Source organism: Protopterus annectens, chromosome 1.part0 (assembly GCF_019279795.1).
Source record: "Protopterus annectens isolate FY-2018-M chromosome 1.part0, PAN1.0, whole genome shotgun sequence".
Classification (NCBI taxonomy): domain Eukaryota; kingdom Metazoa; phylum Chordata; order Ceratodontiformes; family Protopteridae; genus Protopterus; species Protopterus annectens.
In genome coordinates this window covers 595,769,916-595,797,437 of record NC_056725.1, presented here as the reverse complement: position 1 = coordinate 595,797,437, position 27,522 = coordinate 595,769,916, and the positions used below count along the sequence as shown (strand labels likewise).

The following is a 27,522-nucleotide window of genomic DNA, read 5'->3' as shown; positions in this document are numbered from 1 at the left end:
ACACTTAGAACAACATCCCCTTCCAAGGAAAGCTGAAGGCATTCACTCTCCAGGATGATGGAGTGCGATCCCTGCTGCAGAACTTGCTTAGTTGTCTGTTCTGGGGGGAGGCAAACAGATCCACTTGAGGGGTGCCCCACCGGTGGGCTATGTCTAGAAATGTTTCCCTGTTTAACATCCATTCATGAAGGTGAGAGGATGTTCTGCTAAACAATTTGGCTTGCTTGTTTGTTTTCCTGAGAGGGGATGTAGGAGGCCTGCAGGAAGAGGTTGTGTTGGGTGGCTAGCACCCAAATCTGTAGGGTTATCCTGTATAAGAGGTAGGCTTTTGTCCCTCCCTGTTTGTTCAGGTACCACATGACTGTGGTGTTGTCTGTAAGAATGTGAAGAAAGCCTGGTTGACTGATGGGAAGAAAGGTCTGAAGGGCCAGCAAGTCATCTCCCTGACGCTGATGTGTTGTTGTATGGCAGGGGTCCAAGATTCTTCAACTCTGTAACCCTTTAGAGTTGCCCCCCACCCTAGATCTGATGCATGTGTGTGCATGGATTGCGTAGGAGAAGGAGGAAGTTGCAAGGGAATGCATTGCTTTTGGAGGATTTGTTGAATCCACCACCTCAATTCTGACTTTAGGCAGGGCAGAAGGGGGATTTTTTGGTCTAGGAAGTGTAGGTGCTGAGATCATACATTATTTTTTTAAGTAAAACTTTTTCTCCTGTGCAACATGGATAGAGAGAGCATGGGGATCGTGGCCGCCATGAGTCCCAGTACTTGTAGGAACTGCCTTGCGGTAAGGTGGGATACCCAAAGAATATCTTGGAAGTGACTTGAGAGAGACTGCACTTTGTCCTGTGGGAGGAAAAATCTCATCAAATCTGATCTGATTCTGCATCCCAGGAAAACTTTGTCCTGCTGTGGGGTGCAGAGATGATTCTGGAAGGTTTAGGGTGGACCCCATGTTGTGCAGGATGGTCACAGTGAATTTTAGGTGACTTAGGAGCATAGCTTCTGATTCTGCTAGGAGCAGGATGTCGTCCAGATAAGGGTATATTTGGATGCCCTTGGTTCAGCAAAATGCAATGGCTGGAGCCAGGCATTTTGTGAACACTCTTGGAGCAGTAGATAAGCCAAAAGTCAAGGCTGTAAATTGAAAATGTGAGGAAATGCCAGTAAACCTCAGGAAATGTCTGTAGGAGGGCAGGATAGGAATGTACAGATAAGCTTCCTTTAAGTCCAGAGTGACCATGAAGGCTTGGGGTGGTATTTGGGGCAGGAGGGTTTGCAGAGAGAGCATCCTGAAGGATGGAACTTTTAGGAACTGATTTAGGTAGGATAGGTCTAGTATGGATCTCCAAGGACCATCCTTTTTTTGGGACTAGTAATAAACGAGAATAGAATCCTTTCCCTTCCTGGCCCACATGGACTGGTTCTATAGTTCCTAGGGAGAGGAGCTCCTGCAGAATATGTGGGAATAGATGGAGCTGTTTTTTTGGTGGGAAGGGAATATTTTTTGGCCTTGGGTTTTTCCTTCCAAGATAAGAAGTATGCTTTTTGAATAATGTAAAGGACCCATCGGTCTGAGGTGATGGTTTTCCAAAAGGGGAGGCAGTGAGGTAGGTGGGCAAGGCAGTCATGCCGAGGAGGGGCCCCCTCTGTCAGGAAAGGGCTGTTTGGAGGGTGGTTGGTTGGTTTGGAGTAAGGCTGTCTCCTAGATCCTCTTCCCGGTTTGGAGGAGGGATGAGAAGTGGAAGGCATTCTCCTGACAAAGGAATTCTTAGCAGGATAATTCCTATTATAGTTAGGGAAGGGGGACACCTGCAAATGTTTGATGTCTTGCAGCTCTTTGCTTTTCCCTTGCAAGTTTTTAAAGAGCTCAGCCGAATTCTTGCCAAAAAGAAGACTGCGGTCCAGTGGAACATCAATAATTTCGGATTTGAACTCCTCTGAAAGGGGTTGAAGGCATAGCCAGGAATATCTGCATAGGGCAGATGCAGAAGTTGCAGACTTGGCCGAGGCTTCTGCTGCATCATAACTACACCTGATGGGGTGCCCGGCCACTTGGGTGCCTTGGGACAGTTTTGATGTGTCAGACTTAGGACAGTTAGGTGCAGAGGCTAGCAGGACAGAGGCCCGAGACACTATTTCCAAAGTGTATTTTACCATGTGTGTTTTGTAATTAATGGTTCTGAAAGCCCAGGTGGAAGTAGTATACACTTTTTTGCCCAGTCTATCCAAGGTTTTTCTGTCCTTATTTGTTGGTATGAGACTGGCAGAAGGTCTCTGTCTAGATTGTCTGCCAGGAGCCACAGCAATAACAGCTGGATCTGCTAGTGGAGGCTTAACCAGGCATTTCTGGTCATCAAGCACTATATAAAATCTGTCTGGTCTTTTAGGGGCTGGGGGCTCAGAGTCTGGGTTGCTACAGACAGAGTTGAATGCATCCAGGAAGGCTGGGAGCACAGGAGGTATAGCTAAAGGAGAAGGAGACTCAAGTTGCATAAGTTCAAAATCTCTTGTGAGTGTCAGACATCAGGGTAGTGTCCTACCTGAAGCACTCCATTTTAGTTATAGCTTCCCCAAAAGTTAAATCTTCAGGTGGGGAGTCCCCTTCAATGGGGTCTTCATCAGGGGAATAGTAGTCAACAGGGGAAGCAACGAGACACTTAAGAGGTTGATTCCTCACAGGAGGAATCCTATTGATATTGCTATTCTTCTCCCTCTTAACTTGTTAGCTGCTGGGGAGAAGATGCACAGACTGGGTGAGGGCTGAGCACAGGGATGGTGGAAGGAGCATAGTCTGTGGGCCTAAGGGCCATGAAGGCCTGCATAAGGGAGTTTGTAAAAGACTGCCAATATGGCTGTGTTTCAGAAGCAGGAGTAACATGTTTTCTATTCTAACTTTTCTTCAAAGGTGTAGGCTTCAGGGACAGCATAGGGATTTGAAGGCTGGCCTGCAGTAGGAGAGGACTCTGTTGGTTGTCCAACAAGAGGTTCCCCCTCGACATCGGTTGGGGCAGATGGCTGATTAGAATCTGCTGATGTGGATTCCGTGGCTGCAGAAACTGCTTCCTCAACAGGAACCATTGAAGCTAATGGAGAAAATGGGCGTTCAGGCAGGACATCCGATCGCGAAGTGGCAGTAAGAACAGGCCTGGAAACTTTGGCCTTCTTCTTGGGTGGTTCGGGTTGGTTGACGGACTCTGGGTCCATCCTAAGGGCTAGGCGTTTAAAACGCTGGTTCTCAAGATATACATTTAATGTGGCCAAACGGCTGTGAAGGGTCTTGGGCATGAAGGACTTACAAATGGAACATGACATACGGTCATCTTCCTTGATCTTTGTGCGGTATCTGCCGGCCGCAATTTCATTTGCCTTTTTTAGGTGACATCGGCCAACAACTACAGCAAACCAAGCACAAGCAATGATATAGAAAATAAAAAACCCCAACGGGGTACTTATCTTTCCGAAGTAATCGTAAGTAGGAGCTGAATGACCAAAGTGACGATGTCTGTGACTGAAAAGTTCGGAGGTCTGTGCATGCCGGTCAAATTTAAGGACCCTGGTTTATGGCCCTGAGTGTGACGTCTCACGCACCTACAGTAGCTAGGCAAAAGCTTTTGTATAGGAGCCATCATGTCACCTGAGGCGGAAAATCCCACACCAAATTGAGGACTAACAGTGGAAGAGAAGGACATCAATTATTGTTCCTGAATACGTTGAGAATAATTTCCTTACTAACGCTGCTGAATGAATATTATTCCAGTCTGTTTCCGGTTAATTTAAGCCCCAGATATTATTCTTCCCTCTTACATTTCATGCAGAAATGTATGAATTCCTTTAGGTCATCTGCATTTGACTTTGGTGGTCTATACATTCCAACAATTGTTATATGTTCCAGGGTGGTCTTTATTATCACAGTTACACAATCTAAAGTATTGGCGTTATCAGTGAACATGTACGAATCAAAGGACTAATAACTACCTTTAATCCCTATCATAACACATCAACCAGATTTTTTTGCTAGAATATCTGTTGCAGTACAAATATTTATACCTTGACAGAAAGTACAGTTGTGTACCTACCATAAATGTAGATGTTCGAGTGTATTCACTGTTGCAGTCATTACACTTGGGTTATCTACCGGCAGGCTACCCGCAGTTGGCCCGAGTTCCAAAGTCTTGGTCCGGCGTCGGCTGCTGTCACCTCTTCCCTGATGTCAGAGCATCAGGGATATAAAAGATGCAACCGACTCCATTTTCTTCAGTTTTTCTTGCCCCAGATGTCAGGTGCCCCCAGATAGGAAGGCTGGAAAAAATTATGCCAAAAAGCATGCATGTACTAATATAAACATTTCCTTTATCTACAAGCAAATACACCACATATGCTGTATAGAGTTGAGAAGCACAGAGAAGTCCCAGCAATGAAAAGGGGGATGGTGGGTGGGTAACCTGGACTGCAACAGTGAATACACTCAAACATCTACATTTATGGCAGGTACACAACTGTACTATGTTCGTGTTTCACTGTTGCAGTCATTACACTTGGGTTGAATCCCAAAGCTGAGTTTCGGCGGCAGGGTCTAAATTGGATTTGGAGAGGCAACCAGGCCCTGCAGGACTGCAGTGGCAAAGCCTGCTCTGGATTCAGAGTAGAGAGGTAAGTGGTAGTGCTTGGTGAAAGTGTGCACTGAGCTCCAGGTTGCAGCTTCTAAAATGTCTTTGGTTGGTACTCCTCTGAGAAAGGCTGCTGAAGTGGCTACTGCTCTTGTAGAATGTGGCCTAATGACATTAGGCACTGATTTGCCATGTTGTGCATAACAGAAGCGAATGCAGTGTCCTATCCATTTTGAAATTGTCTGCTTTGTGATAGGTTTTCCTTGTGATCCTGCAGCATAGGCTCCAAACAGTTGCTCAGTTTTTCTGATAGCTTTTGTTTTGTCCAAGTAGAATTGTAGTTGTCTGTGTATATCCAAAGCGTGCAGAAGTCTCTCCCCCTTTATTCTGGGGATTTGGGTAGAAAGTTGGTAAATGAATGGTTTGGTTCAAGGCCACATTGGAAACTACTTTTGGCATGAATGTTGGGTTTGTCCTAAGAGAAACCCTGTCCTGGTGAAAAATGATGAAAGGTTCCACAGCCATTAATGCCTGTAACTCTGACACTCTTCTTGCTGAAGTTATTGCTAGGAGCAGAGCAGTTTTCCATGATAATAATTTTATATCAGCTGTGCTGGCTGGTTCAAAAGGAGGCAGTGTGAGTTTTTCTAAAACAAAACTGAGATCCCAAGTTGGTACTGGTGCTCTCCTTGGGGGTCTTATGTTTTTTGCCCCTCTGAGGTACTGTCTTAGTAGAGGATGTGAAAAAATAGGAGGTTCCGTATTGTAATAAGCTGAAATGGCAGAGGCATGGATTTTAATTGATGAGAAAGATAGGCCTTTGTCCAGCATCTCAGTTAGGTATTGTAAAATATGAGGTATATTTGGAACAAGTGGTTCGAGCCCTTGTGCCTGGTTCCAAGCACAGAATCTCTTCCATTTTTCTGCATAAGATTTCCTAGTGCTGGGCCTCCTGGCTTCTAAAATGACATCCATAGCAGCTTTAGAGAGAGGTGCAGTCCGAGTGGCTACATTATCTGCCAAGCTGCCAGATTTAAGGTTCTAAGTTGACTGTGCAGAATCTGATTGTTTTGTTGAGTCAGAAGATGAGGAATTTGAGGTAAAGGCCAAGCTGGGCCCTGAGACAAGCTCTTTAGGATTGGGTACCAATGCTGGCGTGGCCAGTCTGGGGCAATCAGGATAATTTTTGGCCTTTCTTGTCTGACTTTTAGGAGCACCTTGGTAAGAAGAGGCACTGGACGGAAGGCATAGACTGTCAGGGCTTTCCAGCTGAATGATAGAGCATCCACTTTCCATGCTTGAGAGTGATAAGTTCTTGTGCAGAATTTCTGTAGTTGGCAATTGTGCGGGGAGGCAAAACGATCTATGTCTGGGCGTCCCCATTTCCTTGTTATCATGCTGAACACCTGTGGATTTAGTTTCCATTCGTGAAGGTCCATGAGATTTCTGCTTAGTCTGCCAGTGTATTTTTTGTTCCTGGCAGGAATTGTGCCTGCAGATGTACCTGATAGGCCAGTGCTGTGTTCCACAAAGTCATGGCTTGCCTGCATGGGGGGGGGGGGGTAAGAATGTGTGCCCCCTTGCTTATGTACCACATAACTGTGGTATTGTCCGTCTTTATTAGTAGTTGTCCTGGATGTAGTAGATCCTTGAAAGCTGTCAGGTCATTCTGTACAGCTAGCATCTCTTTCTGACTGATGTGAAGATGCATTTGTTCCTTGGGCCACGTGCCCTGAATACATTTTCCTGCCATATGTGCCCCCCCAGGCATAATCCGATGCATCCGTTGTTATTGTCTGCCTGGCTGTGGGTAAGATGAAAGGCTGTCCCTTGTTGTGGTGACAGGCCTGGGACCACCATCAAAACTCCTGTTGTAGGCAGGGAATTAAAGTTATGATGGTCTCCAGGCTGTGACAATGTTGAGTCCAAACACTTTTTAGATACCATTGTAGTTTCCTCATATGCAGTCTTGCATATGGAATTAGTAGAATGCAGGACGCCATGAAGCCCAGGGCCTGCAGAATTTTTTTTGCAGGGAGCTGGGTCTTTGTTGCCATCAGTTGAAAATAATGAGTCAGTTGCCTTTGTTTGTCCGGCGTGAGATAAGCCATCTGGGCAGTTGTATTTAAGCTTGCACCCAGAAATATTATCTGTTGAGAGGGCACTAGTTTTGATTTCTTTTCGTTTACTGTGTACCCTAGGCAAATTAGTAATCTTTTTACAAACGCCAGATGCTTTAGTAGAATGTCCTTGCTCTCTGCTTGAATAAGGCAGTCCAAGTAGGGATATATTTGAATTCCTTTTTGTCTGCAAAACGCAATTACTGGTGCCAAGCATTTTGTGAAGACCCTGGGCGCAGTAGATAAGCCAAAGGGCAGTGCAGAGAATTGATAATGCATTGAGCCAGCTATGAATCTGAGGTATCTTCTGCAAGACTGTCTGATTGGGACATGCAGGTATGCCTCCTTGAAGTCCAAAGTAACTAGCCAAGCCTTCTTGCCCAGCATGGGTAGAAGTTGCTGTAGTGTTAACATTCTGAATTTTGGAACATCCAGGAAAGTATTTAGGATTGACAGGTCCAGTATTGGTCTCCAGGCTTTGTCCTTTCTGGGTACTAAGAAAAGTCTTGAGTAAAATCCTTGCCCCTGTTCTTGCTATGGTACTCTTTGAATAGCTCCCATGTCCATGAGATTAGCAGTGTGTTTTTGCTCCTCTGCCCATTGGTTTTGTGGCAGGTCCGGCATACCTTTTGATTTTGGAAGCATGTGAAAGTGGAACCTGTAACCCTGAGAAACAATATTCAGTACCCATTTGTCCTGGGTGATTATGTGCCAATTTTTTGAGAAAAGTGCTAGCTTTCCCCCTAGGGGTGCTGGCAAAAGGTAAGTGCTTGGCATCTGTATAGGGAAGTCATTGGGACTGTTTCCTATAAGGTTGTGATTTGTCTTCCCTTCCTTTGGGGGCTGAAGCACCCCATTGTTTAGGTCTGTAGGAGCCTTGGGGCTGAGATCTGCCTCTTGGGCATCTGTGTCTGGCCTGACACCGGAAAGAACCAATTTTTCGAAGGCCAGTTTCTGCTAAACCTAGGTGGTTAAACCTGTAAGAAATCCTTTACTGTCTACATTGATTTTACTGTCTACATTGATTTTGCTTTATCCTCCATTTTCTTTAACACCTCTTCTGCCTTAACACCAAACAAAGTATCATGCTGTAGCGGAGCATCCAATAATTTTACTTTAACATGGTCAGGTAAACTTTGTTCTTTCAACCAAGCATGCCTTTGAATAACAGAGCCTGTAACTGCAGCTCTACAAGAAGCCTCTAATGAATCAAAACCACATTGTAGAGTATGCTTCCCCACTTGTTCAGCTGCATGCAATAAATCCTGCATTTCCTTACTGTCAGGACTTTGAGTTACAGCCAGGGGCCTGTGCTGGGGCAATAAGAGAAAGTTTCTGACCTTTTCTTGGATTCTGAATAATCCTGGCTCTCCCAATGGAAATGCTCCCTCATGGTGTGCAGGGTTTCCCCAAAAGAATAATCCTCAGGCGGAGAGACTGAAGGTATAGACTCTTCTGCATCAGAGTCCTCATAGGGAGGGAGAGAATATCCCTGATCAGAAGAGGAATCAGATGAAATAGAAACCTGGTCAGAGGAATCATAGTCAGTGTGTTGCCTAGGCCTTTTGTGAGGAGGGGGATGGGAACCCCTGATTAAAGTAATTAGGTCTTCGGCCATTTTATGCATCTGTTTCTTTGGCAAGGATGACTGTTCAGTAGAATGCTATACTTGTTTCCTAGTCTTTAATGGTGTTTTTGACTTTGCCTTGGCTGCTGTAGTGGGCTTAATTGTAAGCTGTGAAGGTCTGAAAACACCCTCAGAAGCCGGTGCCTGCTCAGCGGCTCCGGACCCATCTGAGGGAATAGTTTCCGTAGGCCCTATACCTTGAGTTTTCACAGGCCTCGGTGTCTCCACGTGGCTGTCGGATACGGCTGTGGCTCTGAGGTAGCGGGTGTCAGGTGCTGCGAAAGCGCCCCACTGAGAACTGGCGAGACGGTGACTGGCCTACAAGAGGCTTTGTCGGTTTTGGACCTCGGATGCCTGTCCTTTTCTTTGTCTTTGCGTTTTTTATAAATTCCAGTCGTCGGTTGTTCCGATGGCATTATGTAATTAAACCTTCAGCCAAAATAATGTAAAGCAAAATCAAACAGATGTTTAATAGTGCGTTTATTGAATCTAGCACAAAACTGACAACTGGTAACATTGTGGTCAGGGCCTAGGCAAGGAATACAGTAAGAGTGAAAGTCCTTATGAGGTATTTGCTTCCCAAAAGAGATACAAATATTAACTTTTACTGACATCGGTCTGGAGCAAGAAAAAGTTTCCCCAATGGGGTACTTAACTTTATTGAAGACTTCGATTCTGAAACTCAATTTCAAAAATCTCAGGAGTCGGCCGACCGGCACTTGCGAACTGCTTTTGCTTCGGGCACCGCGCGGCAAGAAAGACTGAAGAAAATGGCGTCGGTTGCATCTTTTATACCCCTGGCGCTCTGACGTCAGGGAAGAGGCGACAGCAACAGACGCCAGACCAAGACTTTGGAACTCGGGCCGACTGCGGGTAGCCTGCCGGCGGATAACCCAAGTGTAATGACTGCAACAGTGAAACACGATGAACATCTGGTTTCCAGTCATTGTTCTTTAACCATGTTTCACAAACAATATCATCAATCTTGTGGGAATGTAGCAAATTTTCTAATAAAAAAAAAAACTTTATTATTAATGCTCTTGGCATTAACAACCATTAGAGATGCATCCAATGTTGCTGTTAACTGTTAAATTTTCGACATGGCAACAATCCTAGCTAGTGTTTGTCAAATATTGCAAAATATCTGCTGCAAAAATTCTCTTCCCTGTCCTTGATAAATGCACGCCATCCTGTCGGGGAAAGTGTGTGCCCAAAATTAGGCTTGGATCCTCTACACGTTTCCTTTTTTTTTTTTTTTTAATTTTTTAAACGGGATATTTTTTCCATGCAAGTATTTACCCAAAAATCCTTTCATTCATGTTGACCTGACTATTCTTTCTACAGGTGATTTGTGAAAAATTTGTCCTAACACCAGTACAAACTATACTATCAAAGAGGGCCGTCAGTGCCCTATGAACAGTAGAGAATCCTTGCGGATGAGATCATTTGTACAGATGTAAATAAAAAACAGTTCTGTACTTTCTTACATTAAGGCGTTCCAAGGTTTGTCTCGCATCTTCTATTTTTGCTCCTGGCAAGCACAGCACTATTCAATAGTCAATATCTTCTCTGCAATTATAAGTTCCTCTAATTTAATCTCCAATTACAAGAATAGCTTTGCTGACCAGCTCTGAAGCATCTTCAGCTTCTAATACAGTAATACCTACTCTTATTAATTGTTACAAAGGATAGATCTTCATCGCCATTAGTCTTATTAATCCCAATGTTTTCACTGTGTATTAAATTTTCATCCAGCTGACACTGTATATCCACAGCTGTCATTAACAAACCTTATTTTTTTCTAATTATATATACATTATACATCACATGCACATAACATCTTTTTCTTCTCTGTTACTATATCACTCCAACTGAATTCATGTCTTCCCTTAATCACTCTTCCTCAAAAATATTCTAAACATATTGATTGTTCCCACAATATGCATTTATTTCTAAGTACGTTGCTCCTTCCCTTTTCTAAAGATACCTGTTCCAGTTCTTTTATGCTTTTTCATAATATTCAATACTTCAAATACAGGTGGTTTAGACTTTTATTTTCATTTTTCTAATAATTACTTTTTTGGTAACCAACAGAATTAAATTTAAAGCTTTACTATGTCTAGGCAATTCAGATCCTGTGTTCTAGATCAAAAGAACCAATTACTTCGATGGCCATTTGCTCACCCAGTATTTTTGACAGTGTACTCTGCAGAGAATTTTTAACACCTGCCAACTAATTACACTCCCAAAACATACATTTCCATTTATTTCTTTTCCACATGACACCTCCAACATTTGCTATCTACCCAAGAAAAAAAGTCTGAAGTCTGCTTAAGCTACAAAAATACCTATGCAAACACTTTCAAGCAAAGACCCTAAACCTTCTGGACTTTGTTGCATACTTGGAAGCCACACATATGTCCTCCCATTGCGCTCCTGTAAATTGCTTTTGCAGTCTCTCTTTCCAATTTTTCTAACCTCCTCCGATTGATTCTCATAGTTATTATGCAATATTTTATACACCCTAACTATCCTTTCCTTATCAGTAACTTCTGTTCTACATTCAACTAGAAAAGTCTACCACAACAGGTCTTTCACTTAGGATTCCTCTATCTCCTTCTTTTTGTCTATACTCTGGTATCAATTCCTGATAGGGAATGTAATCTCTAGTTTGCAGTCCAAATGTATTCTTAGCCTCTTCCCATTCTATTACCTTTCCCTCTCTCTTTGATCCCAATACCTTGGTTCCCCTGCCAGTTTTCAGCTCCCTCTTGCATATTCCTTGTACTGCTAATTGCAGTTACGCCTAGCAGCAGAAATTTTCTCCATTGCCATACTGGCTTATTTCTTGGTATACTTTCTGCCACTTTATGAATGCAATATTCTGTATGACTGTTGTGATTCTCCTTAAGAATCTGCATTCAAAACCCCACTCTTTCCTTATTTCTTGAATTACCACCCTGCTTCATCATTACCCATTTCCATTTGAATTGTAGCTTTCTGCTTGTGTTATGTATAAGAGCCTTAACTGTGTAATTCTAAAATATCCACTCAAATCAGGCAATCCTAAATCTCCCTGTTCTTTTGGGAGGATCATCTTGGCTCACTTGACTCTTGCCCTCATCCCCCTCCAGATAAAATCTGTAAACTCTATTACTTTTTGCAACTTCTTTGGTTGATAAAAATAGGTCTGCCTGGTGTATAAAACTAAATGGGCTAAAAACATTTACGTCTTGTATGAAAACAGATTCCCACTTCTCAGTTTTTGTATTCTTTTTTGTTTCATCTCTTTCCACATATCCTTAGCTGCCATTACGGAATCCTTTTAATCCATATTCTTAAATGCTTCATTTTATCATGCCCCCCTAAATTTTGGTATTGTTGAACCAATACATGTATGGATACATAGTTTATAGCTATAGTTTTTGTTTTATCTTCATTAAGTTTAAGTTCTGAAAAAAGCAGAATTGTTTAAGAATGTTCCAAAAAAAAACTTTAATTTTTACAGTAAAATTGTGAGATTTAACACTTACTACATTTCTATTTAGATGGACATTTCATCTCTGGTACTTACTGATTTTAATAGGTTTAAAGTGTCATTTGGAAAGCAACTCACATTTCTGATGATATCAGAATTTTCCATACACACTTTTCCCAGTTCATTGTTTTTACGGCATATTCCATTTTTTTTAAACTGTTTCATCTCCTATGTGCTATACATCATTTTTCTTTTTATGGAAAACAGGAAAGGGCTACAGAAGAAATTTGCCCATAGTTTGCTTCTCTCCTGCCTCCATCACTCCTGTTCTTTTTGCCAGTACATCTTGTGTCTGTCGAGTTTCAGTGTAGAGGAGTCAAAGTAATGCTGGAAAAAATAACTTGAGACCCATCTTCATTTCTCTCCAGTCTTTTTTGGGAAGAAAGGATTTTTTAGTTCATCTTTTCATGAAAAGTTACTACTACTAGAAATTCTTGCCTCTCCAGCCATTAAGATTGTTCTCTTCCTCCACAAGAATTTACTCCTTTAGCTTGTATGTCTACACTTCAGTCAATATAGGTCTCTACTGCTTTCTCAGTCACAACTGGGAATATTTACACCATATACTTAAAATATCAGCAATAGAAAGTCTAGTTTATGTGATGACACACTTTCTCAATTTACGTTTCCCTTCAGTTTACTCTGGTACTGCTGCAAACCTCAAATTGTTTCTACAGTACCTACCCCTGAATTCAGCCAGTTTCTGTGTTATTGGTTCATATTTTAATTGCCGCTTCACAATTTTTCTTTAATAATTCTTCAGTATTTTACAAACCAGCTATTTCCTCTGAATGAATTTAAACATCTTCTATTACCCGCAGCATTCCAAAAGAGACTTACTTATCTTGAAAATCTCAGACTGAGTTTGGTCAATTTTTTTCAAAAAAGGTGAATGAATAGCTTTCTCCTTCGGCCTTTTCCAGCTCTGCTCCATCACACTGCTTTCAGTGTCCTTCACAGTCTTCAAAGTTGCTCTTCCCTTTTCTTCACGTCTTTTCTTTGTTGACCTCTTGGATGTCCCACAAACTACAGCTACCAATCTCTCTGTATAATTTACAGTAGTAAGTAGGATTTCACCAGTTTAGCCAGTTCACCGGCCAGAACTCTGATTTTAGCAGCTTGCACCACCACCATCTTTGAAAACCAAAAAAAAAAACAAAAAAAACTTTCATCATATTACATGTTATATCAAAATATACACATTTTGCTTATGTTGAGAGCCATGCACATACCCATAATTTTAACACGCTTTCCCCTTACATGCATTAGGTCAAGCTGTAAGTAAAAAAACAAACTATTCAGCAGCCTTGTTCTTAAAATATCTTGTAGTAGAGGTGTTGTGCTTAATGGTCAATTTCAGGGCAGAATGACCTTCTAAAATTCACAAGCTGTAATGTTTACAATGCATTCAGTTGAAAACAAATGTGCAGATTTCAGCTTTCTTCAAAGGAAAAAAAAAGGCCATCAAAAACAAGTATACAAAGTTGTGATTTCAAGCCTCAAGACTTGATATTTCTGCATAAACTAATTTCTTTGTATGCTAATATAAAATGGAAATATCTGATTTTTTTTCATTAAATTTCAAGAAACAGCTACTTTGCTGCCTTTCAGAACAGGAACCCAACCTAACTGCATTTTACAGAATTATGCCAGTACCATGTCTTCATATTTTTTTTTTTCTTTTTTTTTTGAGACAGGGGTATTTACACGGAAATAAAAATATTGCAAAACAGCTACTGTTCTGGGAAAAGAACTCCGGAAAAAGCTTTGCAATTAGGAGGTTAGATAAATGGTTTAACAATAACTCCATACCAAGTTCCCAAAGTGGTACAAGAGAACCATGAAACAGAGAAAAATAACGGAAGAAATGGTGGCAACCATCTTAGTAACCATTGGAAGAAATCAGTAATCGTCAATGTCAATATAATGTAAAACCATTCCTGAAAACAAACCAGAAGTATTTGACTTTTTTTAACAATGAGTTTACAGTTTTGTAGAACATGCAAATCCAAATAACTATACTAGCACCAATCTATACAATTTTTAGAAAAATAAAAACAATGATAAACTTTAAAGTACAAAATGTACAAAGACATACCTCTCTGCCAGTAAGAACATGGCGTGCTAGCTTAACTTTTGCAAAATTTCCTTTTCCTATGGTTTTCAGTAAACGATAATTACCAATGTGAGGCTGTTCATCGGTGGATGCAATAGAGTTTCGACACCGTGGCAAATTTTGTCTACTACTTGATTTAGAAGGTGGTACATGCGGTTCGGTGTATCCATCCACATATGCATGCTGTAAAAATAGCACAGTATTTAAAGTATGAAGAATTAATTCAAAATAGCATATACAACTAAAAGCTAAACAACCAACTTTTTAAAATCATTTTAGATGGAAAAATTCATCACTTGAAAAAGCATATCACTTTAGACCACCAGAATATAAATATATTTATAGGAACACTAAACATTCCTGACTAAGATTAGTTTTGGAAAAGCAGCTAGAAATGCATATTGTTTTTAATTATTTACAGAAAACTATAACAACATTTTGCATATCTGTACCTCCAGTTCAAGAAACTTCTATAATGTACACTAAATACTGCACACACAACACTAACACAATAAATATGAATTGTGTATAACACAAAACATAAGCATGTTACAAATTTGTCAAACAAAACGTTAGTGTCAGCAGCTCTTAAGACAATTCTTTATACCTACAGTGAAGACGACAGTCTACGTTTAAGCAGACAGTACTGCAGATTATTTCTACCTGTACAAACTGTACAAAAAAAAAAGTTTCTCATCATTTAATATTTTTTTCTCAACCTCAACAGAAGTGTACAAAGCTACTTTATTTAAAAAATAATTATACATACTGCACTTGGAATTGCAAAACAATGAGAAAGGATATGTTCAATAATTTGCCAAACAGTGCTGAAGTTGCCACCGCTTTCCAGGTTTGTGCTGTTGTTAATCATACTTCATGTCAGGACAACATGCTTATCTTTGATGCTGAATGTACGATTCTCAAGTGCACCTTTTAGACCATTAAATGGTCATTACATAATTCCAGTCCTGCTTCAATAAGACCTTATTAATCAAACATTGGTTCTGTTTTTACCAAAGAGCTCTTCATATATTTCCGTTTTAAAAAAATCATGTATACAGCAAAGAAGTGCAGCAAGATCAGAAAATACAGCAAAATAAATTCAAGCAAACAAGGATACAAAATGGATTTGTGTTTCATGGGTAGGACCACTTTTATTGTTTCTCTAAAAGACTGCCACACGCGCACACACACACACACACACACACACACACACACACACACACACACACACACACACACACACACAAATAACACACATACATATACAAACATACATTAAAACCAAAGCAAGTGCCTTGCCTATTAAAGCAACATAATCGCAAAGGATTTAAGGACAAGAATTTCATACATCTAGAAATGTTACGGGTGCATAACTAAGCAAATGATATGTGAGGATCTTAAGAAGCCTAGCCTCACATTCACATGGTAACTTTATAGCCTTTTTTGTGCACGAATAACTCACAGAGCAGAACAAGGAGTGTTGGAACATTTACTTACGCCCCTATCAATGAAGGGCATGGGTGCTAAACCAGGGTGAATTTATAGTTTCCTATTTATTCATCCAAAATCTGTTTGAACAGAGTAGTAGAAGTATTTTATTTTACATGGAAAAGAAGATGATTCCATAGAAGTGGTATGCTCGGAAACGGATATCTATTCATCTAACGTCCAATTCATGTTGTAAAACAGTTTCAGATTTCTGGAGCAGGTATCAAAGCTACTATTGAACTTGCAAATATGGAACAAGTCTAACAGGGTAGGGCCTTGTTAAGGCTCTATACACAAATCAAATGTCAACACTTAGGTCTGTAAGGACTCGAAGAGCGGGACAACTCAGATTGGTCTGTGTTTTTTATGACTTAGGCACTTATTTTTTTTTAGTGAGAAAGCACTGTGGTTGTTCCACCTGTAACAAATGTTTGGAGAGATATATATCCCAAAAGCAGCATTATACTCAGTGACTGGCCTGATAAGAGGCAAGATCAGTTATCAACAATCCAGTTAGGCAGTATTACAAAGACAAACTATGTTTAACAATTATCTGACCCATATTTACAAATGCTTAATGGAACTAAATCTTAACTCCTGGAAAGTGTCCGTCAATACACCAACATTTTCTGTAAATTTTAAGTACTTGTGAAATTTTTTTTTAACTAGACAATGGAATGAAGACAGACATGCAAAGACTAAATAATGCTTGACGTAACTCATACGATTAGGATTTAGCTTTGGTGATCCAGTCAGGTACCTTGCCACTGCTGACAAGCAGTAGACTGTGCTATGGCCAAATAAGCAAGATGTTTGACTCCACTGAAAGATAGCATCTCAACCTTTTTATCAACTACCTCAGGGAAACACAAACTCCGGAATAAAGCTGTGATACCATAAAGCATACATTTTTTTTAAATTACTGATTTAATAGTATTTTACCTAATTGCACAATACCCACCCACAATACCCTCCCCAAAATTATTTAAATAATTTTCTGTAGTCCTCTCTCCTGTTGTAAGCATACCAGCTCATTTAACACTCATCTCTCCCTTGGTCCTTCCAAAATGTACACTCGTCTACCCTTTTCTGTATCTAGAAATGTCTCCAATACCCACGCCTCCAGAGATTACAATACTCAAACAGGATCATTCTTTTTTCCATCACTTAGCACTTCTGCTCATTTGTTTTGAGATATTTGCAGGGTGGCTAAGTGCAGAATTCAGTTCTATGCAAGTATGAAATATTAATATACACGGCAGAAACTAAATACATCTACCAAACCCCACCTAACTATGACAAAGACAATGCATAATTGTGTGGAATGCTAATTCCACATTAGATGCACAATGAAACACCTTCAACTGTAATATGAGCAGTACAACCATAAGATGATCATTCTGAAAATATTGGGGGAATGAAACCAACAAAAATATAATTCTAGTGTAGCAACACATCAATATTTGTATTTTTTTAAATGCTGACAAATGTACGTGTGTGTATATATGTGTAAATAAATTATGTGCCTTTCCCATTGGTCCTGCCAGCCATCAAGCCCAATAAAGATGAAAAATGGCCAGAGAATGTAATTTTACAGATGGCCTAAACAGTAGTGTGTACCCTTTTGGGCACTCTGGAAATGTTGTAGTATTATATGTTAAGTCTAACCCCTCTGCTAGGAGTGGGTACGACCTGCACTGCTACTGGGACAATACTGCCCTTCCCGATGCAGGTGCACTCTCTTCTATACTTGCAGTAAGAGATATTGCTAAAAAAGCTGGGAAGACATACACCTGGTTATGGGATTGCCTCTTACAGCATGGCTCCTCCTCCTCCGGACTTTGACACAGTATGGCACCAAACAGCCTCCTTCCCTCCTAAAATGCCCATCTTCCCTTTCCTACCCAGTGAAGCACAAGACAGTAATCAATCTTAAATCACCTGGACTATAGTCAGGACTTTACCCTATATACCACCAGAACTGGCACAACTTCCATGCAAAACATATTTCTCGATTATCTTATTTGAAGCACAAAGTTTCCCAGTACTGTCATGTTATTGGTAAGGGCACACCTCCTATACTCCTCTAATAACAAAGAATAGGTGCTTACATTTTAGGGGAAACAATGAATGCAAAAACAAAAGAGAAAGTGTCTTTGCTAAATGCTGTAAGTTTCAACAATTAAATGCAAAATTTAGACATCTTTTCTAACTCAACAATGGTTTCCAACTATATCACAGCTGAAACCTGCTTTAAAGGTTCAAATACAAAATCGCAAATGCCAGGTTAACGTCCTTTCACAATTACTGATCAGAGTAAGACAGGTAAGCAGGGCCTCAGTACTTAAACATCTAAAGTCAGAAGCCTAAAAAGCAACTCCAGATCAGACACTGTTCACACAATAAAATACCAATGATGATGAATACAACATTACAGGACTCTAATGTACAATGTCTATGCCCTTACAAAGCACAATAATTTCTTGGGTAAATTCTGGAATTTTAATTATCTTGAAAGCTTTATTTATTTACTTATTAATATTTCCTTACAACAGAAGTGCACCGATCAATATTGACCAATCTTCAGGCTCAGCCCAGGTGAACCATTTTCGCAAACAAAAAATACAGAAATGTAAAGAATAATGGAGTAGTGCAGACTAGTTACATAGAAAAACTGTGTATGTACATTTCAGTGAATAAACAGATTATAATACATGAAACAGAGACATTAGCTCCTAAAGTGGATCAGCCTTCAGTAAATCTGAAAGAGACGAGACATGAAAAACAGAGCGGCATAGTGTTAGGTGATCTGTCCTATGCTGAAGCAAGATCATTTGACTTTGACAATATGCTTTTTGAGTTGCATTATGAATTTGGATTAAGTGCTGATTTAGGAGGTAAGTCACTCAACATTAAATAACTAGGCCCAAACAACAACTTTGGAAGAGTGGTCCTTCACCCACTGAATGTCTACTTAAGTCTCAAAGCACCACTGCAGTACTGCAATAAGAGAGAAAAATGTTAAAAAGCATTTCGAGGAAATAAAGACAATGCTGAGCAAGACACATCCCTAGTGAAAAAAGGTCAAAGCAATCAAGGACAACATGTAAACAATTACAAGGGTGGATCAGAACACTACCTCAAGCATGCTGTGGGGAACACCAAAATTATTGGAAAGAATGCAGGATAAAAGCTAGGGAAAAAAGGGAGTAAAACAGCGTACATCTACTCTTTACAACAGAAAGATAAGACCCTTGCTAGGCCCCACGACAATCCATACATGAGTAGCAGCCTGGGTGCTGGAGGGAGTGGGTAGGGGAGGATGACAGTGAGCAGGTGATTAAGGTTCACCCATCCTAAGAGAATGGAGGCTGCCTAGGCTCACTGCAGTGCAGTTAGTTTAAACAGATTTAAAAACAGTTGTCTTTGAAAAGACTGGCATGGGGAAGGGGCAGAATTCTGCATGAACCAAAGGTGGTAGTGAGGAGTCTTATGAAAGCCATTGGTCTAGGGGACAGCAGCAGCCACCTATAGAACTTACTTTGAAAATTATAGCCCTTATGGGAAAAGAACCCTGTCTTTAACAGATAGCCAAAATGTGAGAGTTTAAGTAGTACTTTCAAAACAGGGAAACAAGAATAAATCTGCAGACTTTTTCAACCAGAAGGAAATGTCAGGCATTAGTAAACACACGAGTTTAAGTGGGGATGGTATTCCAGAAGAGGTTCAAGGGCACCTTTTCCTTGAGCTCTGTTATCCGAGATGTCTTTCCTGCTACAACTATAGGTATTACGCCCCTTAATACATTCAGAAATTCACTTTTCCATCTCAAGACTAAAGCAAAATGTAGCTGTTTAATGGGATGTTCCTCATTAAACTAGACTACTAAATTGATCTGACACTGGTGCTTTTTAAGCTACAGAAACCCTGCTGAACAAAGTAGAAACAGTGCATGGGGTAAACATTACTATTCTAAATGTTCACAAAGCTCTTCCCTTGATTTACTAACAAGTGTTCTGTACCAAGGAACAACGCTAAAGTTTTTTGTTCTTTATTTTATGTACTTTAACCTTTTCTTGTCTTAAGTGCAATTGATGGCTGAAAATGATCTCTATGGGGTCAGCTCATTTAATCTGGTTAAGAAATAAATACCATACCATATGGAACATGCAATTAACAGCTCGGGTTGCAAGTGGGTAAATACTTCTTTCACATATGGAAATAACTCAATTAGTTTTACCATTAGATTATTTGTTAAGAGTAATTGCCTTTGTGGAACCTAACAGAAAAAAATAGTTAACAGTAGAAAAAGACAGCCAGTCAAACATATCAAACTGCTTCAGGACTTCATAGAATCCACTGGATTCGCTCGGAGAAGATGGCCAAAAGGTTTGACTTCTATCACCCAAAAACAAGTGTGCTGTTCAGCGGAAGGTGGAGCTTAATGTTTTGGCATTTGCACCCGTTACTCATTGTTTGGTGAAGATAAATTCCTTAATGCTCCCATTTAAAACAATCCTTTGTGGGCATCTTGCTAAAAGAAATACTTGCGGGCAAGAACTTAAGACAAATTCTTTATGCTCAGGACTGCATCTAGACCAACAGGAGAAACTGTACAATCACAAGATTCCATACCTCAACAAGATAAAGAGTAAGCACAGACTTTTTTAAATCCTAAAACAAGAGAACTTAGGAGATGCTGCTAAAGTCACAGTTTCCTGTTTAAACATAGCACCAACAATCCTCTGCAAGTTTACATATCCACAGTCAGGAAAGGGTGCATACAAAATAACAGATATATATAGGGGAGTTGGGGGGGGGGGGGATGCATACAGAACAGATAGAGGAAAGACATCCACCTGCAGCAGAGACATCCAGGCTGACGTACCTTTATTACAGCGGAAGGTAAAACAATGAACAGTCACTGCAGAAACATGTCCAACACTGGATGCTTGCAAACTAGAATCTAGTAAGGGATGCAATACCTTTTCCATGCTGATGCCGTAAAGCACTATTACATTTACTACTTTACTTAAAACAGTAGTCTTGTAGTCTTGTAATAAACAGGAGGAGTACCAGAAGTAAAAGGAAAAGAGGGAAGAATCTCTAATTTACTGTTTACCTAAAATTATTAGCTGCTCTCCATGCTGAAATAGTATTACATTTAATATAACACTGACAATGATCAAGGTTACAATTTCCCTTAAAGAAAATAAGGTTTATGTAAAAAGCATTCAATTATGAGAAAAACGGTTACATACATCAGATGCTGGAATCAAAACTGCAGGGAGAAACATTACCAATCTCAGATAAGCTTGGTGACAATGTGAGAGAGTTAAAGAGCTTGTTGTTGAAGGTAAAGTAGAAAGTGTCAAAGATGGCTTCCTGCTCACAGTAACACAAGAAAAATTAAACAAATGAGTAAAATTACACCTTCTTGCCCCATCAATTCTTTATAAATAGATGGGGAGAAGTGGAGGCAGCGACAAATTATATTTCCCTGGGCTCAAAGTTATCTGCAGGAGGTGAATGCATGCATAAAATAAAACACTTGCTTCTTGGGAAGAAAGCTATGGCAAATCTAGATAAGACTATAAAGAGCAAAACTGTCACACTGTCAACAATGGTCCATGTAGTCAAAACTATTTTTCTTACTAATACTACATGGCTGGTGAGACTTGGGCTACAAGTAAGGCTCTGTACTTGAAAACTGATGCTTTTGAACTGTCATGTTGGTGAAACCTTATGAGAATTCTATAGACTGCAAAAAGATTAAATAAGTTAACACAAAGAAATAAATGCAGACTGTGAAATGGAAGGTCTGATAGTACAACTAAAATGAAGACACACACTGGTCAAATAGAATGAAGATGAACTTCATTCAGAAAGACAATGACACTGAGAAAACTCAAAGGCGAGAAGGAAGCATCAAAATGCTTAGATGGATAAATGTTATTAGTGAAGTACTGAATATGAATTTTCAAGAGCTAAAACAATTGCTGTCAGATATGTCTGAAAGATTTAAACTAAACAAAGTCTTCAAAAGGAATATGATGCCCACTAGATGCACTAATTAGTTCTTTCAATAGATGCTATTTGTAGACTCCAAAACCATGAACACATTTTTGAAAGTACCTAAACCTAAAGACTGTATACATATGAAAGTCTAGCGCTTGCCAAGCCTGATGGGCCTGAAAATGTCCAATAAACCAGCGAAGCTCAAAAGAGAAGCCACTGACTTTAGGTGATAGACAAGTACTAAGGGTGGGTGAACATTGCATACTCCTAAACAGCTGGGTTCCCATTAAAGTCTATGGCTTAAGACAGCACAGTCATGTGCCAATGGTGAAGCCCCACTATTAAAAAGATAGATCAAAGCAACTGATTCTGCTTGACTGCTAATTCTCAACTATAATTCCTACAGTAATAAACTTGCAAGGAAATCCAGACAATCCTCCATGAAACTGCTATACTAACAAAGATAGGATTTCTTGACATGCAAACATCACATGAAGCCATGCAATGCACCTACAGCACTTGGGTCTACTTCAACTCCCCAGTATACTGTGTAACAGTGCTACTAGCATGTTGCCAGCTATGATAATATATACAGAATTCTAATCGTGCCTGGGGCCACTTATATGATTTCCTTAGGTCTTCAGTGATGCGTGCGAGTTTGTGTGCGCGCACACACACACACACACACACACACACACACACACACACACACACACACACACACACACACACACTACTCCTGCACTATTAGGCAAGAACAGTGACCTTGTTTTGGACGAATCCAAGAGTGATGCAATAGAATACTCCTGCTCGTTTAAAGGTAAGACATTTATAAAACATAGAGGATGTGTATAGATACTGTAGTGTGATGGCTAGTAACATGCTATACCAGGGGTCTGAATGGTTTAAAAGGATGTGGGTGCAACAGCATTAGTGGACTGGTCGTGCATTATTACTGAAGTTCAAATAAATGGCATGTCCCATATACAGGCATTAAGTATGCAACTGAAACAGAGAGACCGGTGTCTGAATTCAGGGCTACTACTCACACCACCAACAAACCACAGTTCAGTGGGCATTTAGGCAGCAAATGCTGCCAGTCATGCGATTCTTAAAAATAATATTTTTCGCTCAGCATGCTACAGTGTAGAAAAAAATGATTCACTGAAAATTCAGTACACTGCTCATCTCAATGTAAATAGGTGCACCATAGTAACAGAAAAACTCACAAGGTAATGGGAGTGCATTTATTTTCCATACTCAAGCCATTATCAAGTCCCATTTTACTTATTGTCACAGTCAAGCTTACAGCCTGGGCTTGTGCTGCTAACTCGTCTACATTCTGCAATGAAGCAGCGAGTCTCCTCAACAGACAGGGTTAGATGGGCAACACAACAAAGCAGCAGAAAACAGCAAGTTTGCGACCTATAAAGTAAAATTCTAAATGTTCAAAGGACAGCATGGCTTCACACACTCAAAATTATGTTATGATGCTGTTAAGAAACTTATATCATCCAACATTCTTGCAACACAGTTCACCTTATCAAGGAACTGTACTATGGCCAAGAAGAAAGCCGGGGTGGGAGTGGTGTTGCAGTCCCTAAAGAAACAAACCATCAAACTAAAACAGGATCCTCAGCAATACAAGTGTGCACAGCATGGGAGTGAGTGCGTGCTGCACATAAACAAGACCATTTAGTATTCTGTAATACAAACAACTTGTTGTGCAGAGTTTATAAATGTGGCAACTTGTATGCCATTCACTGGCATACAGCATTTGGGCCATAAAGCATAACTTTCACATTTTGTGTATGTAGTGTTCTCGCCACTTCAGGTATCTAGTCATACTTTGCCTGTGGAGCTGGAGCAGAAACAGTTTAGGGATGATGGAAGTAACTGCCATGCTCCTATCCATTACAGGTTTTACTCTCTACACAATATATAAATATATATATATAAATAAATAAATGAATATATATATATATATATATATATATATATATATATATATATATATATATATGAAGGAAGATAAAAAATATGTAGAATACACATATGCATACATATACATTGTGCATAAGTGCACGTTAACTTGTAAATGTACATGCATGCACATTATATACAAGGGCGTGCTCAATTCAAAGTTAAATCAACATCTGTACTGTCAGCAACAAGATGGTCTACGACACAAGAGATTGATAGTCACCAGAGTAGGGGAATATGCCCTTCCCATGGGGACTGTTTGATCTCGGAGTGAGTATAATTAGCAGGGGATGTAGAGGGGATTGCACATCAACATTTGAGAGGTTTGACAACAGACAGTAGATTCATATGCACGTAAACACACATCACCCATTATGGGCGATATTCAGAAAGAGCGATAATGTAACCATTTGAGACAAACAGTGTGAGCAGAGTTGTGTGACATGGTTTGACTGGGATGAGGCACATATAACTGTCAACACAGCATGCACAAGCCTGGAAGAGTGCTGTGCAAAGAAGCCATACAATCACCAGAACAGCAGGCACCCAAAAAGTGAACAGTCTGCGCTATGAGATATCATAGGACCACTGCAGGCTGCATGCTTGATGCAGTGCTGTAGAAACACGCACACACACACACACACTGGAAGGCACAAGCTGGAAGCCAGTAGAAGGCCTATACAGCAAGATACCAAGTGGTTTTAGATCATAAATGGGAAGAAAATGGGGAGAGAGTTCACATCAGAAAGGAGAACACCACTCACAAGGAAAGAGGGGGAAAAATGATTTGTACAAGGGATTGAGTAGGTTTTATTTTTTTGTTTTTGTGAGGCAGTTGTCCCTTTGCTTTTTGAGAAGAGAGGCATGGGGGGATGGAATCAGGGAAAAGGTGTGGTAAGAAGTAGGCTAAAAGGATGATATCATGGGGCACACAAACTTACAACACAAAGACAACAGGGAAAATGCCAACTCAAAAGGGATGTCACAACTGAGAAAGACAGACAAGGGGTCAACAGTTGGTGAAGGGAAGGACTGGACAACAAACAGGGCAAGGGGAGTGACACAGAAGAAAAGGGAACACCATGATGTAGACAGAGTGGGGTTAAGACAGTCTGCCTAGTGATGCCAGAATGGAACCACCCCAAAAGTCAGTCAACTCTGTGGTTAACACCATGGGCAGTCTTTACCACTCTCGGCCCAATGGTCAGGGAGAGGAGGTTATGTGACTTAGTTACACAAGGAAGTGCTCGAAGGTGCCAAGGTGAGTATCCAGCTGCCACTTCTCCCACCTGGTGACCCAAAAGGGCCCATCTATGCCATTCCCTGATAAGGGGTAAATGCCACTAACTGGAGAAGCAACATTAGAAGCCCTTCAGATGGTCTTTCACAGAATGACCCTCATCGCCCTGAAGAGAGGCTAATCTAGGGACTGATTAGGATCCAGCAGTTAGTTCAGGGGCTGCTGCAGGGTGCATTGGTCTCTGCCACATCACTGCCTGCATTATGGGGAGGAATTAAAATGGAAAGAAGTAAAAACAAAGTAACATAAAAGTAGAGAATGACAAAAAGAACAGGACAAAGCGACGGTCAGTGTGATGTTTATATTTCAATAAGGTAGGCCCTGCAAGGAGAAAACAGTCAGCACAGCAATAGTTATATCTGCGGCTGAGAACATTCATAATGTCAGTTTCTTCAGCAAAAAATAACCACATCAAGAACAAAACAAGTTTATTCTGTAAAACTTTTGGGTAAACACCCTTCCTCACTGCATTATAAAAACAATTAATACATACATTTTAAACAGGAGCATCAGTTAATCACGCCAGCCAGCTAACCTGCCATACTGTTTGTCCCATCCCCCTCATACAATTATTTCTGAAAAATTCATAAAATGTTTAAATCACATATTTAGATCACATAACAAATTCATTCTAAACTCATTCTAACTCTCTGAATGTTACGAAACTTCTTTTTTTGTTTCTTTACTAAAATAGGCTTTATACTAGCCACACTATTAACACCTGGTTTATAATCTGCTCTTAGTCTTACAATCCATTCATATTCTTTTACTTCTAAATTATAATTTAAATCTCCACCCCCTTATACTCATGACTACATTATCTATGACCCTAAATTTAAAATAATGTCCTGGACCATTGTCAATTATGTGCTTACTCAATGTATTTGTGTTTATACTTCTCTTAACATCTGATTTGTGCTCCACTATTCGTTCCCTTACTTTCCTGGTGGTCTTTCCTACATAAAATGAGGGGCAGGCTACACAGGAAGCTAGGTATACTACTTGTACCATATTACAACTTGCATAACAAAAAATACATATTCTTTGTTTGTTGTGGGATGCGCAAATTTGTTCTCCTTCATAAATATCACAACAGCTACAATTAAAACACTTGAAGGTACCTGCTCTATTAGATATACTTCTTCCCTTTATTTGCTTAAAGTCTTTATAACATAGCTTTAACCTCAGACTTTCCGAGTTTCTATAAGCAAATGAAGGTCTTTCTCCTATTATTTCTCTAAGTTCGAGCATTGCAATCAAGATTGTCCAATTTTTTTTTTGTATTACTCGTTTCACTTCTTCTGTTTTTAAGTTATAAGTGGTAACATATCTAATTACATCGTTCTTATTTTTTTTTTGTGTGTTCCTATTATATCCTTTAATCTATTACCAAAAATTGGAAGATATTCACCCATTCTCCCATCAGCAACCTCTTTATATATTTATTCTACCATCTCTGGCATGTACCCAACTCATCCATCATCTCCTTAATTTGTTTTTCAAAATTTTCCTGATCTGTTTAATAAACTGGTCCTAATCATTTGTGTTTTTAATATTCCTTTAAAAATATGAGGGACATGCACGCTCCTCTATTCACATATCTACTAATGTGAACCTCTTTTTCTTATATATACTTGTTTCGACATTCCCTTCCTTCTTACATAACTATGTCCAGGAAAACTATCTACTTCTGAAGCTGACATTTTAAACTTCAGGAAACTTGTAGTTGTATTTAGATATTCCATATAATCACTCAAATGTTGTAAATTTCCATCCCAAATTAAAAAACAATCTACTACAAATCTCTGATAGTAATATTATGAACAGAAAAGTATGTTTCTATCACTTAGAACATAGCGTTTCTCCCATTCATATAGCACGAGAATGGCATAGGTATTCGCCACTGGAGTACCCATAGCTACCCCTGCTAGCTGCAAATAGACTTCATTGTCAAAAAAGAAACTTTTCTTAGTCGAGACTAGCTCTAGTAATATACAAAATATGAATGGAATGTAAAACTAAGAGCAGATTATAAACCAGGTATTAATAGTGTGGCTAGTATAAAGCCTATTTTAGTAAAGAAACAAAAAGAAGTTTCATAACATACAGAGAGTTAGAATGAGTTTAGAATGAATTTGTTACGTGATCTAAATATGTGATTTTAACATTTTATGAATTTTTCAAAAATAATTGTATGAGGGGGATAGGGCAAATAGTATGATAAGGTAGCTGGCTGACGTGATTAACTGATACATCTATTTAAAATGTATGCATTAATCGTTTTTATAATGCACTGAGGAAGGGTGTTGACCCACAAAAGCTTTGCAGAATAAACTTGTTTTGTTCTTGATGTGGTTATTTTTTGCTGAAGGAATGGACTACTTGAATTACAGCTTTAACCATTTTACAGTCAACATTCATAATGTGACTTGACTTTACACCAGGGGATATGAATGTCTGTGTCAATGTCACTGCCCACTGTGTAGGACAGTGGCACACAGTGAGCCAGACTGTGTGTGTGTGTCAGAGGATTACACAGGCATGCATGCATGCTCAAATGAAAATGAAGCAAGGAAGAAAATCTGAAAACCAACAGTCAATGATGTGGACAATATTATGTGGAGCTGTCAGGCACAGTATAGGAAGTACACAGATGTGTGGCACATGATGGAACAGCAGTACAAACAACATGCTAAATCTAGTAATAACAGCAGGCAA

The 27,522-nt window shown here is 39.8% G+C and overlaps 1 protein-coding gene across 1 annotated transcript in view; it reads right to left on the bottom strand.

Annotated features, from left to right (window-relative positions):
- MARK1 (microtubule affinity regulating kinase 1) overlaps positions 1-27,522 on the bottom strand; it is a 2,314,196-nt gene that overhangs the window by 1,752,531 nt on the left and 534,143 nt on the right. The window contains exon 2 of the mRNA XM_044061667.1: positions 13,995-14,195. Within this exon, the coding sequence (XP_043917602.1) occupies positions 13,995-14,195 (201 nt within the window). The remainder of the gene's footprint in view (positions 1-13,994; positions 14,196-27,522) is intronic.